The following is a 15,175-nucleotide window of genomic DNA, read 5'->3' on the forward strand; positions in this document are numbered from 1 at the left end:
AGGTGGTAACACCAGCTGGTGTTGAGCGCTGTCCGACATCGATAGCACCACCTTTGGATCAAGGCAACCTAACATGTCCGCCTGCATCTTCCTCACAGACCGGCAGTTTGCCGGGGACACCCTTATCAACCCCGTCTAAGCACAATAGCCAGCCCTCGGTCCCTCAGATGTGGACAAGTAAAAGACCATTTCCTCCTAGCCATGAGAAAGCTAAGAGGTTGAATTTCACCATCTGCAAGCTCTTGGCTACAGAAATGCTGCCTTTCCGCCTGGTGGACACAGAGGATTTTCGAGACCTTATGTCCGTCGCAGTGCCCCAGTACCAGATGCCCAGTCGGCACTACTTCTCAAAGAAAGGTGTGCCTGCGCTCCACCAGCATGTCGCACACAACATCACCGCTTCTTTGAGAAACTCTGTGTGTGACAGGGTGCATTTCACCACAGACACTTGGACGAGTAGGCATGGACAGGGGCGTTACATGTCGCTGACTGGGCACTGGGTAACTATGGTGACAGCAGGACAAGGGGCTGCTGTCCAAGTCTTGCCGTCCCCACGAGTTGTGCGTCAATCCTCTTTATGTCAAAGTTCCTCCACTGCTTCTGCCTCCTCAACCTCCTCTCGGTCTTCCACCTGCACCCAAAGCCTGTCTGGTCATGCCACAAGCTTTCTAACTGCGCAGAAGGGATCCTGCACACCTCCTTACTATGCTGGCAGTAGGGCTCAACGTCATCAGGCGGTTTTTACATTGAAATGTCTGGGAAATGTGAGTCACACAGCTGAGGAGTTGTGGTCAGCTCTGGAGAACCAATTTCATGAATGGTTGTCTCCACTGGACCTGAAACCAGGGAAGGCCGTGTGCGACAATGCTGCAAACCTGGGTGCGGCCCTTCGCCGGGGCAATGTCACACACGTGCCTTGTATGGCTCACGTGTTGAACCTGGTTGTCCAGCAATTTTTAGCCCACTATCCCAGACTAGATGGCCTTCTGCAGAGGGCACGGTCGCTGTGTGCTCACTTCCGCCGTTCGCATCCCGCAGCTCAGCGACTTACATCTCTACAGAAGTCGTTGGGCCTGCCACTTCACCGGCTAAAATGCGATGTGCCTACCCGGTGGAATTCAACTCTGCACATGTTGCAGCGACTGTGGCAGCACCGACAAGCCCTGGTGCAATACGTTCTGACGTATAGCCTGGGCCAACGAGATCCAGAGGTGGGGCAAATCACGCTGGAGGAGTGGTCTCAGATCAGGGACCTATGCACCCTTCTGCACAGTTTTGAAATGGCGACGAAGATGTTTAGTGCTGACGATGCCATTATCAGCATGACTATTCCGGTGATTTACATGCTGGAGCACATGTTAAACAGAATTCGGAGTCAGGTGGTGGCACAAGAGGAGGTGGAGGAAGTAGAGGAGGAGGAGTTGTATGCGGAAGGGCTAACATCTGCAAGGTCCAGAAGGTCGGCAGCACCAAGGCGGCAGGCATGTGAGGGTGGGGGAGATGGTTTTACCAGGGCGCATGGTAGCAGCCAAACTAGTGAGGAAGGTGCAGGAGCCCAGGAAGAAGTGGAGGACGAACTGATGGAAGACTCATCAGATGAGGGAGACCTTGATCACATTTCTGTTGTGCGAGGTTGGGGGGAGAGGACAGAGGAAGGAAGCATGATTGTTACCTCGCCACCAACACAACAGGGACTTGGTGCTCCTGGATGCGCAACACACATGAGTGCCTTCTTGCTGCACTACCTGCAACATGACCCTCGAATTGTGAGAATTAGAAATAATCCTGACTACTGGGTTGCCACACTGTTAGATCCCCGGTACAAAAGTAAATTTGCAGAAATTATTCCTGCCATAGAAAGGGATGCACGCATGCAGGAGTATCAGCAGAGACTGTTGCAGAATCTTACATGTGCTTTTCCACAAAATACCAGTGGTGCACGTAGTGAATCTCACAGTTCCAACTTGCCAACCGTGGGACCGTCAAGTGTTCAGCACTCAAACCGTAACAGAACCACAGTATCTGCTGGTAACATCAATTTTGCGGAATCATTTCACCACTTTTTTAGCCCATCCTTTGCAAGGCCACAGGAGACAAGAAGTCTGACACATAGTCAACGCCTAGAGACGATGGTACAGGAGTATCTCCAAGTAAACATTGAAGCCATGACTGTGTCACTGGACCCTTGCTCTTTTTGGGCTTCCAATCTGGATAAATGGCCGGAGCTAGCCACTTACGCCTTGGAGATCTTGTCATGCCCCGCAGCCAGCGTTCTGTCTGAACGTGTGTTCAGCGCTGCTGGTGGTGTGCTGACAGATAAGCGCACGCGGCTCTCCACTGATAATGTAGACAGACTCACGTTCATAAAGATGAACAAATCATGGATCCGAAACGACTTTTCTACCCCTGTGTCATCCTGGGGAGAGTAAAAGCTTGATGATTGGTTAAAATCACCCTACCAAACGTTTTAAGCTTTCAAATTACTAATCATGTTTATCTGTATCTTGACTGGAAAATAATTTGGGCTTTGTAGCAGTGTGCAGCACTGATCCTATTAGGCCATCTATAATAAGCTCCACCAGATTTAAAATTAAAAATAATTTTTAGCTGCATCTAGCCCGGAAAATAATTTTGGGGCTCCGAGATGCGCAAGACACATAAGTGCCTTCTTGCTGCACTACCTGCAGCATGACCCTCATATTGTCAGAATTCGAAGTAATCATGACTACTGGGTTGCCACACTCTTAGATCCCCCAAACTTTTCGATCAACCTTTTCATTTTAATAAAGACCAAAAAAATGGTCATTTTTGAAATTATAAGCATTAGCAGGTTGTTAGAAACTGAAATCAAACAGTTTTCAACTCAAAACTTTATTCTAGGTGATGTTACATTTTCACATAGGACCCCTTGTTCGAAAGGAGATTCTGAACTCTCTCGTCCATTGAATTTGTCAGGTTTTGGATGGTTTCTGCTTCAATTGTTTTGCATGAGGACAGAATACCCTCCCAGAGCTGTTGCTTAGATGTGAACTGCCTCCCGCCATCATAGACACTCCTTTTAATGATGCTCCAAAGGTTCTGAATGGGGTAGAGGTCAGGGGAGCATGGGGGTCACACCATAAGTTTGTCCCCTTTTATGCCCATATCAGCCAGAGATGCAGATGTTTTATGTGCAGCATGAGATGGTGCATTATCATGCAGAAAAATGATCTTGCTGTGAAATACACGGTTCTTCTTCTTGAACCATGGCAGGAAGTGCTGTTTGAGAAAATCCACATACATTATGGAGTTCATCTTTAGCGCCTTCAGGGATCCTAAAGGGGCCGACAATCTCTCTCCCCATGATTCCAGCCCAAAACATTACTCCACCTCCTCCTTGTTGGCGCTGTAGCCGTGTTTGCGTGGGGTGTCCATCAACCAGCCATCCTCCACTCCATCCATCTAGACCATCGAGCGCTGCACGGCACTCATCCGTGAACAAAACAGTTTTGAAATCAGTCTTCATGTAATGTTTGGCCCACTGGAGCCGTTTCTGCTTGTGTGAAGTGGATAGAGGAGGTCGACAGGATGGCGTATGCACAGCTGCAAACCTCTGAAGGACCCTGCATCTTGTTGTTCGGGGGACGTTGGAGGCACAAGCAGCTTCAAAAACTTGTCTGCTGCTATGACAAGGCTTTTTTGCCGCTGCTCTTTCAACCTGACATAATTGCCTGTAGGAAAGAGTCCTCAATTTGCCCTTATCAGCACGCACACGTGTGTACTGTGAATCAGCTACATACTTCTTGATTGCCAAGACACTTCATCCTGATCATCGCACAATGTTGATTGTAGTCATGCCTTGACCTAAACACTCCACAATTTGTTGCTTCTCAGCAGCCGACACATCCTTTTTCTTTCCCATTTTGGCAGAAAATGTAGGCTGCTTAATAATGTGAGAGAGCCTTCTTAAGTAGTCTTGCCTTTCATTGGACACACCTGCCAAACTAATTAGCACAGGTGTCTGCAATTGCTTACAGTGATATAAAGAGCCCTGACACACATCACCATCAATGAGTTTAACTGACAAACAAACAAATTCTTCCCTTATCACTCCTAAACACTTTTTGCATAATAATTTGGAACGCGGTGTACATGTGCTTTTCCACAAAACACCAGCGGTTCACGTAGTGAATCTTACAGTTCTAACTTGCCAACCGTGGTCTGTATGGAATTGTTCAATAAAGGGCCCAAAATTAAGATAACATAGATGGGAGAGGTCTCTATGAATAGGAATTCCTAAGTATTTGATACCCTGTGAGGGCCAGGCAAAGGGAAAGTTGGACTGGATGGAATCCTATATGGATTTGGGGAGGGAGACATCGAGGGCCTCAGACTTCGCTGCATTGATTTTAAAATTTTACCATGTAACAAAGTGATCTATTTCAGCCATAACAGCATGGATGGATATATGTGATTGAGTGATATATACTAGGACATCATCAGCAAATAGAGAGCACTTGTACTCGGTGCCTCCCACCTCAATCCACCTAATATTGGGGTTATGGCGAATTGATGAGAGCAGGTGCTCCGTCACTAGGATGTATAAGAGAGGGGACAGAGGACATCCCTGCCTTGTCCCATTGGTGATTGTGAAAGGTGATGAAAATGTTCTGACGCACCCCCTGGGCCTTGGGACACCCGGAGCCGGACCCTTTTTGGTGGATGCTGGTGGTTGTAGTCTTCGTGGCGGCGACCCGGTTCCGTGGCTCAGGGCGGTCAAACCAGTGGCGGAACTATTTATGTGGTTTTGATGTTTAAATGTCCGACTACGCCACCCGTGGATTGCGGTCAGAGTGAACCGCCGCTACAGGGCAGACCGCTGAGGCTGGTGTTGTGGGTGCAGCAGAGCGTAGCATAACTCCCCACGGGAGGAGTATAGCCTCAGGGCAGTGTATGCGGAGGATGGGGGTGATGGTGCAGGGCAGCAGCAGTAACGACACGGAGTCAGTGATGCAGTCCAGGGCCTTTACTCACAGTTCTTATTATCCAGACCACGTCTGCAGGTAACGGCTGCCCACGTCGTACTGTGCTCACCAGGTGAGGGGCTCAGACAACTCCCAGATAACTTTGGAGCACTTCACAGGACCCCCTTTGTGTGTCCTTTGTCTGGCCTTTCTTACCAACACTTCTGTCCGGCTGCCTCGGGCCTCCTCTTGGTAAACTTGGCGCCAGTTTCCCTGACCCTATGTGGTGCCTTCCTAGCGGGTGTAGCGAGGGGCTGCGCCACATAAAATGTCAGAGCCTCCGGTTTCTAGCTGAGGGTCGTTTCCTGCCTCCACTAGTTCGGGGACCGGTCTCCCCCTTTGGCCTGACCCCTCCACGCAGGTGGATTCGGGCGTGCGGTGGCGACTCGCCCGTCCGCACCCCTGGGATCCCTTCATTCCTCGTTCCTGGAGCCTTCTCCGCTCCTCTTCCTTCCTTCTCCCTCTTCCAGGCCTGGGCCTCTGTTACTAGGCCCGCCTCCGGAGCAGAGCTCATGCAGAGCCCCTGCTCCCTGCCACTTCTGCTCAGACTTCTCTGCACTGAACTAAGATGGTGCCCACCTTTTATACTCCCTTCTCAATGCACCCAGGAACTGCTTCCTCCCTGCTCCTGCACTACAGGGTTCCCCTTCCTCAGTGTTCCCTCCCCCCACTCCAGCCAGGGACAGGGACTGTCGTGCCCATCTCAGGGGCATATTGGTCGCCCTGCCCCACGGCAATGTGGTGTAATGCATGCAGGTGTCGGGTCCTGATCCACACTCCATCCTTACCTGAGAGTGAGATATCACACCTCTGGGTGAGGTGCAATACGTCTGTAGCAACCGAGCCCTCAGGGTGCTACAGTTCCATTTATCTTCAGCCTAGGTGACGTATTGCGATACAGGGCCGTGATTTTGGCTATAAAAGGGTCCCCTAGACCCCTACCCCAAGCTTTTTAAGAGAATCATATATGGCGTGCCAGGAGACTCTATGGAATGCTTTCTCAGCATCCAACGAGAGTATCTAATTACAAATTTTTAACTGCATCTAGCCCAGGAAATACTTTGTGCCTAGTAGCAGTGTCTGCTAGTCAGCGGATTATCCCGGCTGTTAAGCAAGCTACACCACCTGTAGTTTAGACACTTAATTTTTTCAAAGGAAATGCTTCGGGACCATGGGATACTCAGTGAAGAGCATCAGGAGGCACCCCAAGGCATAGGGGCTGGGACTGGCAGTAGGATGCCTTGCGGTGGACAGCCGAGCTCGATCCTTATAAAAGCTTTTTAACTGCAGCAGCTTTAGTGGACGCTACTGGAGCTGGAATTACGCGGCTGCTGGCATGAGACTTGCCCTCCAATAGATCCTTGTAAATGGATTTAAAGTGTATTCATTCAAATTAGAGAGACAATTTAAATTAAAAAGCTTAGAGCTGCCTCCACCACAGGGGGGCTCGCTCGACCCACCAGCGGACAGGCACCAGTATTGGGAGAGGGGGGCTGGCCGTCAGGGTTCACCGCGGCTCTGGCACAAACCCGGCGACACGGAGGTGGCACGGGCAGGAGCGGACTGGCCGTGTCGGCTTCTCACTTTTTGGATTTTAGAAGGGCATGACATGCCTATATCTGTGTCTCCCCCTCCTTTTACTCCTCCACCTCTTTTATTTTCGCATGACTATATGTACTTGTCACTTTTCCATGTGTTAGTTGTGTCTTCTGAGCAGTTTGTCAGCTTTTGGACACCTTTGAAGGTGTTTTCTATGTGTTTCTATGTGTTTTTGTTTGCCTGCCATTGGTTTTAACGGTGTTCGAAGGTGTTCGACGAACAGTTCGACGAACAGTTCGGCGAACACACGGGTGTTCGACGAACCGAACCGAACTCGAACACTACGGGGGTGGCTCAACACTAAATATTAGCAAGGTCAACAATAGGTGATAGACATAAAACAGCTATGTATATACACTATGTGTTAGCACACTGCAATTAATGAATACATAAACTCTACTATTGCTGTAAATGGTAAAAACATAAGGTGCTTAGTTAGCATTTTTTGATCAAAGAGCATAAAAGCCATTAAAACCACATCAAGGTGTACCTAATTATGGATGCTTCCTATCACTAATGTCCTACCCTTCCACGTGACAAACCAGGCCTCATCTGCAAGGGGAAGTTAAAGAAAACCAGTTGTAGCTCACAATTAAAACATTTTCTGGGATGTAGATAAGGTTGGTGAGCCCTGCAGGGGGCCACCCCCCTAATGATAAGACCATCCATTTAGGTACTTTTTGATGTGGTTGGATACAGTGGTGTAACTAGAATCCAATGAGCCCAATGTTAAATTTGGACCTGCCCCCTCTGCATGTTGGTCAGATGCATTGGCCCTTGTAGTGTTCTAAATCCTATAAAGACATATGTGTTGCCCCACCCCCATTATGTTGTATTCCTGTACTTATATCCCTTATCCTGGGCCCCTTTCTGGTATACAGTGGACTGAGAAAGTATTCACCCCCTTGGCTTTTTACTATTTTGTTACATTACAACCTGTGTTTAAATATTTTTGGAATCCGATTTGTGTGTGATGCATCAGCACTAAATAGTCTAAGGCTGCGTGCCCACGAAGCATTTTCCAAGCGTTTATGCTGTGGAATTTACGCAGAGTAAACGCTTGGGAAACGCTTGGTAATCCGCACCCCATGGTCCCCAATGACAAGCCGCAATGTCAATGCCCATGCTGCGGATTTTTCAGCAGCATTTATGCTTCGCTCAAAAATCCGCAGAATGTCCATTAATTTTGCGGACACGCAGCATAATCGCCGCCATTGACTTGCATTGGACCGCGTGACATCCGCATCACTGCATCTGCACAAGCAGATATCACACGGTTCAATGTGCGGATGGTACCCAGGTCTGGAGGAGAGAAGACTCTCCTCCAGACCTGGGTACCATAGAAACTGTAAAAAAAAGAATTTTAAATAAAAAATAAAGATTATACTTACCTTCTGATGTCCTCCCGGTGTTTTCTCCCCTCCGTCTGGTCTGCTGTATGGGTCGCGGTGTTGTGAAGGACCTGCCATGATGTCATTGAGTCATGTGACCTGCAACACTGCCGGTTGCATGGATTTATATAGTGTGAACAAGTGTCAAGCACTTTTCCAAGTGATGCTAAAATCGCTTGGAAAAGCGCTTGATAACCCGCATGCAAAAATGCATGCAAAAACGCTTGACAAACGCTTCTACCTGGCGGGAAAAACGCATGTAAAAACCGCATGCGTTTTTCCTGCCAGGGAGAAGCGGAAAAAATATGCATTTCTGCATCGTGGGCACATAGCCTAAGTTGGTGAAGTGAGAAAAATAGGCATAAATTAAATTTATGGAATAAAATAACTAAAAATTTGCATGTGTATATGTATTCACTCCTTTTGCGATGAAGCCTCTAAAAATTTCTGGTGCAAGCAGTTACCTTCATAAGTGAAAGGAAGTCCACCAGTGTGCAATCTAAGTATCACATGGTCTGTCAGTATATGTACACACCTTTTCTGAAAGGCCACAGAGGCTGCAACACCATTGAGCAAGAGGCATCACTAACAAACAACACCATGAAGACTAAGGAGATCTTCAAACAAGTCAGGGACAAAGTTGTTGAGAAGTACAAGTCAGGAGTGGGTAGTAAAAATGTATGTCCAAAAAAATTGACTAGCAGAAGGGCTCGCAATAAAATCCATAGATTTATTGTTGAATTCTTTGTACAAGAGTAAAAACCACCAAGCAGTGTGCACATAAAATCACATAGGAAAGAAACACAGGTTATGTGTTTCTGGCTCTCAGGCCCTTAGTCTCTACCTGAATACAAAACATATTGCATGAACTTTTATAGGGAAATACCTAAACCACAAACAGATACCTCCCCACATAGGGTGGAGCTCAAATACTACAGGTGAACAAATCAGTAAACGCAATGGGGCATATAACAACGGAGAGGAGAGGAAAAAAAACATTATCTATACTTTTTGTTTGTTTGTTTCTGGCCTGAGGGCCAGAAACGCGTAACCTGTGTTTCTTTCCTATGTGATTTAATGTGCACACTGCTTGGTGTTTTTTTACTCTTGTACAAAGAATTCAACAATAAATCTATGGATTTTATTGCAAGCCCTTCTGCTGGTCAATTTTTTTGGACTTACTTATGCTGGGTTTTGGACCGTGCAGTAAAACAGGTGAGCTGAAATACTAACTCTTTCTGTAATAAAAATGTATCTCAATCTCTGATGATTCCCGTAGCACCATCAAATCAATTATCATCAAATGGAAAGAACATGGTACCATAACAAACCTGCCAATAGAGGGCCGTTCTCCAAAATTCTCAACCCAGGCAAGGGGGGCATTAATCAGAGAGGCAGCACAGAGACCAGAGATAACCCAAAAGGAGCTGCAGAGTTCCCAATCAGAGACTGGAGTATCTGTCCATATGACCACAATAAGTCATTCATTCCACAGAAGTGGCCTTTATAGAAGAATGGGCAGAAAAAAGCCTTTACTCACACGCAAAAATTGTAAGGCTCATTTTGAGTTTGACAAAAGATGTGGCAGACTCCCCAAATGTATAAAGGAAGGTGCTGTGGTCAGATGAGACCAAAATTAAACTTTTTGACCATTAAGGTAAATGTTATGTCTGGCGCAAAACCAACACAGTTAATCACCCCAAGAACGCCATCCTTACAGTGAAATATGGTTGCGGGAGCATCCTGCTGTGGGGATGTTTTTCGGCAGCAGGGACATGAAAAATGTTCCAAGTCTAGGGTAAGATGGATGGTGCGAAATACAGGGATATTCTTGAGCAAAACCTATTTCAGTCTGTCAGTGATCTGAGACTGTCCAACAAGACAATGACTCAAAGCATACTGCTAAAGCAACACTCAAGTGGTTTAAGGAGAAACGTGTAAATGTTTTGGAGTGGCCTAGTCAAAGCCCAGTACTTAGTCCAATTGAGAATCTGTGGTCAGACTTGAAGATTGCTGTTCTACAGAGGAAACCATCTAACTTGAGAAATGGGCAAAAATCCCAGTGGCAAGATGTGGAAAGCTCATGGAGACTTATCCAAAGCGACTTGCAGCTTTAATTGGCGCAAAAGGAGGCTCTACAAAGTATTGACTTTATGGGTGTGAATAGTTAAGCACACTGAAGTTTTCAGTTATTTTGTCCTATTTGATGTTTGCTTCACAAAAAAAAATAAAACCAAATATTCACAGCTGTAGTCATGTTCTTTACATGAACTGATGCAACCCCTCAAAAAAAACTGAAATTCCAGGTTGTGAGATAGCAAAACACAAAAAATGCCAAGGGGGTTGAATACTTTCGCAAGCCACTGTTTCTGTCCCAATCCTAGTATATATGTCCCCCATCCTGGTATATAAGACCTGTTTTTTTTCTTGGTATATTTGTCCCTCATCCTGGGCTCCTTCCTGGTATATATGCCCCCCATTATGGGCCCCTTCCTGATATATATATATATATATATATATATATATATAGTACAGACCAAAAGTTTGGACACACCTTCTCATTTAAAGATTTTTCTGTATTTTCATGACTATGAAAATTGTACATTCACACTGAAGGCATCAAAACTATGAAATAACACATGTGGACTTATATACTTAACAAAAAAGTTTGAAACAACTGAAAATATGTCATATATTCTAGGTTTTTCAAAGTAGCTACCTTTTGCTTTGATGACTGCTTTGCACACTCTTGGCATTCTCTTGATGAGCTTCAAGAGGTAGTCACCAGAAATGGTCTTCCAACAATCTTGAAGGAGTTCCCAGAGATGCTTAGCACTTGTTGGCCCTTTTGCCTTCACTCTGCAGTCCAGCTCACCCCAAACCATCTTGATTGGGTTCAGGTCTGGTGACTGTGGAGGCCAGGTCATCTGGCGTAGCACCCCATCACTTTCCCTCTTGGTCAAATAGCCCTTACACAGCCTGGAGGTGTGTTTGGGGTCATTGTCCTGTTGAAAAATAAATGATGGTCCAACTAAACGCAAACTGGATGGAATAGCATGCTGCTGCAAGATGCTGTGGTAGCCATGCTGGTTCAGTATGCCTTCAGTTTTTAATAAATCCCCAACAGTGTCACCAGCAAAGCACCCCTACACCATCACACCTCCTCCTCCATGCTTCACGGTGGGAACCAGGCATGTAGAGTCCATCCGTACACCTTTACTGCTTCGCACAAAGACACGGTGGTTGGAACCAAAGATTTCAAATTTGGACTCATCAGACCAAAGCAAAGATTTCCACTGGTCTAATGTCCATTGCTTGTGTTCTTTAGCCCAAACAAGTCTCTTCTGCTTGTTGCCTGTCCTTAGCAGTGGTTTCCTAACAGCTATTTTACCATGAAGGCCAGCTGCACAAAGTCTCCTCTTAATAGTTGTTGAAGAGATGTGTCTGCTGCTAGAACTCTGTGTGGCATTGACCTGGTCTCTAATCTGAGCTGCTGATAACCTGCGATTTCTGAGTCTGGTGACTCGGATAAACTTATCCTCAGAAGCAGAGGTGACTCTTGGTCTTCCTTTCCTGGGGCGGTCCTCATGTGAGCCAGTTTTTTGTAGCGCTTGATGGTTTTTGCAACTGCACTTGGGGACACTTTCAAAGTTTTCCCAATTTTTCGCACTGACTGACCTTCATTTCTTAAAGTAATGATGGCCACTCGTTTTTCTTTACTTAGCTGCTTTTTTCTTGCCATAATACAAATTCTAACAGTCTATTCAGTAGGACTATCAGCTGTGTATCCACCTGACTTCTGCATAACACAATTGATGGTCCCAACCCCATTTATAAGGCAAGAAATCCCACTTATTAAACCTGACAGGGCACACCTGTGAAGTGAAAACCATTTCCGGTGACTACCTCTTGAAGCTCATCAAGAGAATGCCAAGAGTGTGCAAAGCAGTCATCAAAGCAAAAGGTGGCTACTTTGAAGAACCTACAATATAAGACATATTTTCAGTTGTTCCACACTTTTTTGTTAAGTATATAATTTCACATGTGTTATTTCATAGTTTTGATGCCTTCAGTGTGAATGTACAATTTTCATAGTCATGAAAATACAGAAAAGTCTTTAAATGAGAAGGTGTGTCCAAACTTTTGGTCTGTACTGTGTGTGTATATATATATATATATATATATATATATGTATGTATGTATGTATATATATATATATTACAGACCAAAAGTTTGGACACACCTTCTCATTTAAAGATTTTTCTGTATTTTCATGACTATGAAAGTTGTACATTCACACTGAAGGCATCGAAACTATGAATTAACACATATGGAATTATATACTTAACAAAAAAGTGTGGAACAACTGAAAATATGTCTTGTATTCTAGGTTCTTCAAAGTTCAAAGTAGCCACCTTTTGCTTTGATGACTGCTTTGCACACTCTTGGCATTCTCTTGATGAGCTTCAAGAGGTAGTCACCGAAAATGGTCTTCCAACTATCTTGAAGGAGTTCCCAGAGATGCTTAGCACTTGTTGGCCCTTTTGCCTTCACTCTGCGGTCCAGCTCACCCCAAACCATCTCGATTGGGTTCAGGTCTGGTGACTGTGAAGGCCAGGTCATCTGGCGTAGCATACACGACGGCGATCGTTGTCCCCCTGGTTGGATGGCTTTTGTACTCTTTCATCAAAAAAACTAACTTACATTTATAACATTTATAGCAACAGTGGAGTTCATGTATTCATTAATCGCAGTGTGCCGACGCATAGTGTATGTATATGTTTGTATATTGGCAACATGGCGTATTTGTGCACCTGTACATTAATTTAATACTAAAGGTGTGCAAGCCCTCTTTTTTTTTTTGTAGACATAAAACAGCTGTTAACTAGATCACTATACCTATTCCTTCAGAATATACACTCCTCAATATTGAAATTGCAACACCAAAAACAAAGGTTGTGGAATTCATTAAATCAAAAGATTGATAGACATATTAATATGCAAATAATGAGAAAATTGAAATAACAATTTTACAAACATTTTGATTTATTCGGTGTCAATAGCAGAACTATATGCACTTACATTATGCTATCAATGAGGTCATTGATGCTTGTCTGAGTAATGTTCTGCCATGCTGAATGCACTTAGAAATGTAAAACATCAGGATTTGATACTAGCAAATCAATATTCAATTGTTGACCAATGACTTCCCAAATATGCTCGATGGGAGACAAGTCTGGAGACACTGCAGACCATGGTAGCAAGTTTAGACCACACAGGTTGGTCACAGTAGCATGAGTAACATGACATTGTTGTGTTCAAAAATGGCACCTAGGACACTTTCATGTATCCAGTCCTCTTCTTGACGTTGCCCACCTGATGTGTAAACCAATCTCTGGATATCATTGCATCCAAGACAAAAATGGACTTCTCAATGAAGAGGATAAATATCCATTCTAGCATGCATTGCTGTTCTGCTTTGCACCATGATAACTTTCAGATCAGTGGTGTGAGGTCAATGGATCAACTGTAGCTGGACGTCTGGCTCCTAGTTCAATGTTGTGCATACACCTTCTGATGGATTGTGTAGATACTGTTTGATACCTTTAGGCTTGGTATGTGATATCTAATTTTACATGCAATATAGAATCCATCACTATGGGAAATACTTAGAATTTGACTAGGCCACGTAGGCAATGCCATGAAGAGGCCTTCATTACTGAACGCCACACCAGTCCTACTCCCAGGATTACGATGTAGGGTGGCATAATGTTCAGTAGCCGGACTTCTCTATTCTTCATTTCAGGTATATTAACAGCTCAACGTTAGATTTATTTGTTTATGGAACTAGCTGTATGGCGATCTCTCCAAAGTGTTACAGGAGCAGGTTTTTCAACATGACAGTTTGCATGTTGCTGGTGCTACTGTGAGCAGCCTGTATAGCCTAAACATGCTACCATGTTCTGTATTTCTGCGCATAGCGCTCCTACTGAATGTTGAATGAATCGAGTTGTAATGAAAATGTTGTTTCCATTTTTTCATCATTTGCATACTTGTAGCAGATCCAATGTTATGTTGATGTAGGAGTGCAAATCTTAGTATTAGCGCTATTTCTCTAATATGAGAATTAAAGGGTTTTTCTCATGTTCATTCTTCAGAAGCTCACCATGCTCACCTTGACTGTGCTGAGAGTTCGACCACTAGCACAAACTTTGAGTCATACGATGGTGTAAGCAACCTCTGCAACATCAGAGGAGCACAAGGTACTGAAGCTGGTTGCATCTAGTCATCTGGCTTGCTTCAGAACGGTGCTTGCAAACTGTATAGTAAGCATTGTGCTCCTTGCCTAGGAGACTGGTTACTTCTGATTGACCGCAGTGATGACCGGTAACCTTGGCAACCAGCATTAAACAATAAAATTAAAAATCTTTCTGTTCTTGCGAAATGAGAGGATTTTTAATAGCATGCAAAGTTGTTCATTTTTTACAAGTACTTTGCCATTTTACCCATTTAAGAAGTTAAGACAACTCCGCTCATATACAATTTACTGTAAAATATAGGAATCTGTAAATAATGTAACAGCATATAATCTGAAGCTGGGTGTGATGTTGTAATAATTTATAGTATATATCTTTCAGGTATTGTTGCAGTATTAAGTTCCATACTAATGATTGCTCTGAGGGGTCAGCTTGGAAAAATATTTACTAATGAAAAGTAAGTGACACTTTTTGCAATCATCTTGTTCATTTAGTTGAAGACACATTGTGTAAGGAAAGTGAGGAAAACTGTATCATACTAATATTATAGGTTAGGTAGAAATAAAACAATATTTAATATTACAGTTTAATATGCACCTTGTGAGAGGACAATTTGAGCGCTTTCCGCAAATAGAGATGCAACCAAGTGGCAATATATCGGTCACTGGTCATTAAAGGGGTATTCCAGTTCCTTTTCATTTCTGTATTAGGAGATCAGCAGAACCAGTCAAGTCACTTTTAGGCTGTGTGCCCACGTAGCGTTTTTCAAGCGTTTTTGATGCGGAATTTCCGCAGCGGAAACGCTTGTAAAACGCTTGGTAACCCGCACCCCATGGTCCCCAATGGGATTCCGCAAGTTCTATGCACATGCTGTGGATTTTTCCGCAGCGTTTATGCCACGTTCAAAAATCCGCAGCATGTCAAT

The 15,175-nt window shown here is 44.6% G+C and overlaps 1 protein-coding gene across 1 annotated transcript in view; it reads left to right on the plus strand.

Moving 5' to 3' along the window:
* LOC141214756 (multidrug and toxin extrusion protein 1-like) overlaps positions 1-15,175 on the plus strand; it is a 90,098-nt gene that overhangs the window by 54,118 nt on the left and 20,805 nt on the right. Inside the window, exon 12 of the mRNA XM_073665466.1 lies at positions 14,632-14,707. Within this exon, the coding sequence (XP_073521567.1) occupies positions 14,632-14,707 (76 nt within the window). The remainder of the gene's footprint in view (positions 1-14,631; positions 14,708-15,175) is intronic.

Source organism: Phyllobates terribilis, unplaced genomic scaffold (genome assembly GCF_046119375.1).
Source record: "Phyllobates terribilis strain yellow unplaced genomic scaffold, ASM4611937v1 Scaffold_2__4_contigs__length_985480577, whole genome shotgun sequence".
NCBI classification, from domain to species: Eukaryota; Metazoa; Chordata; class Amphibia; order Anura; family Dendrobatidae; genus Phyllobates; species Phyllobates terribilis.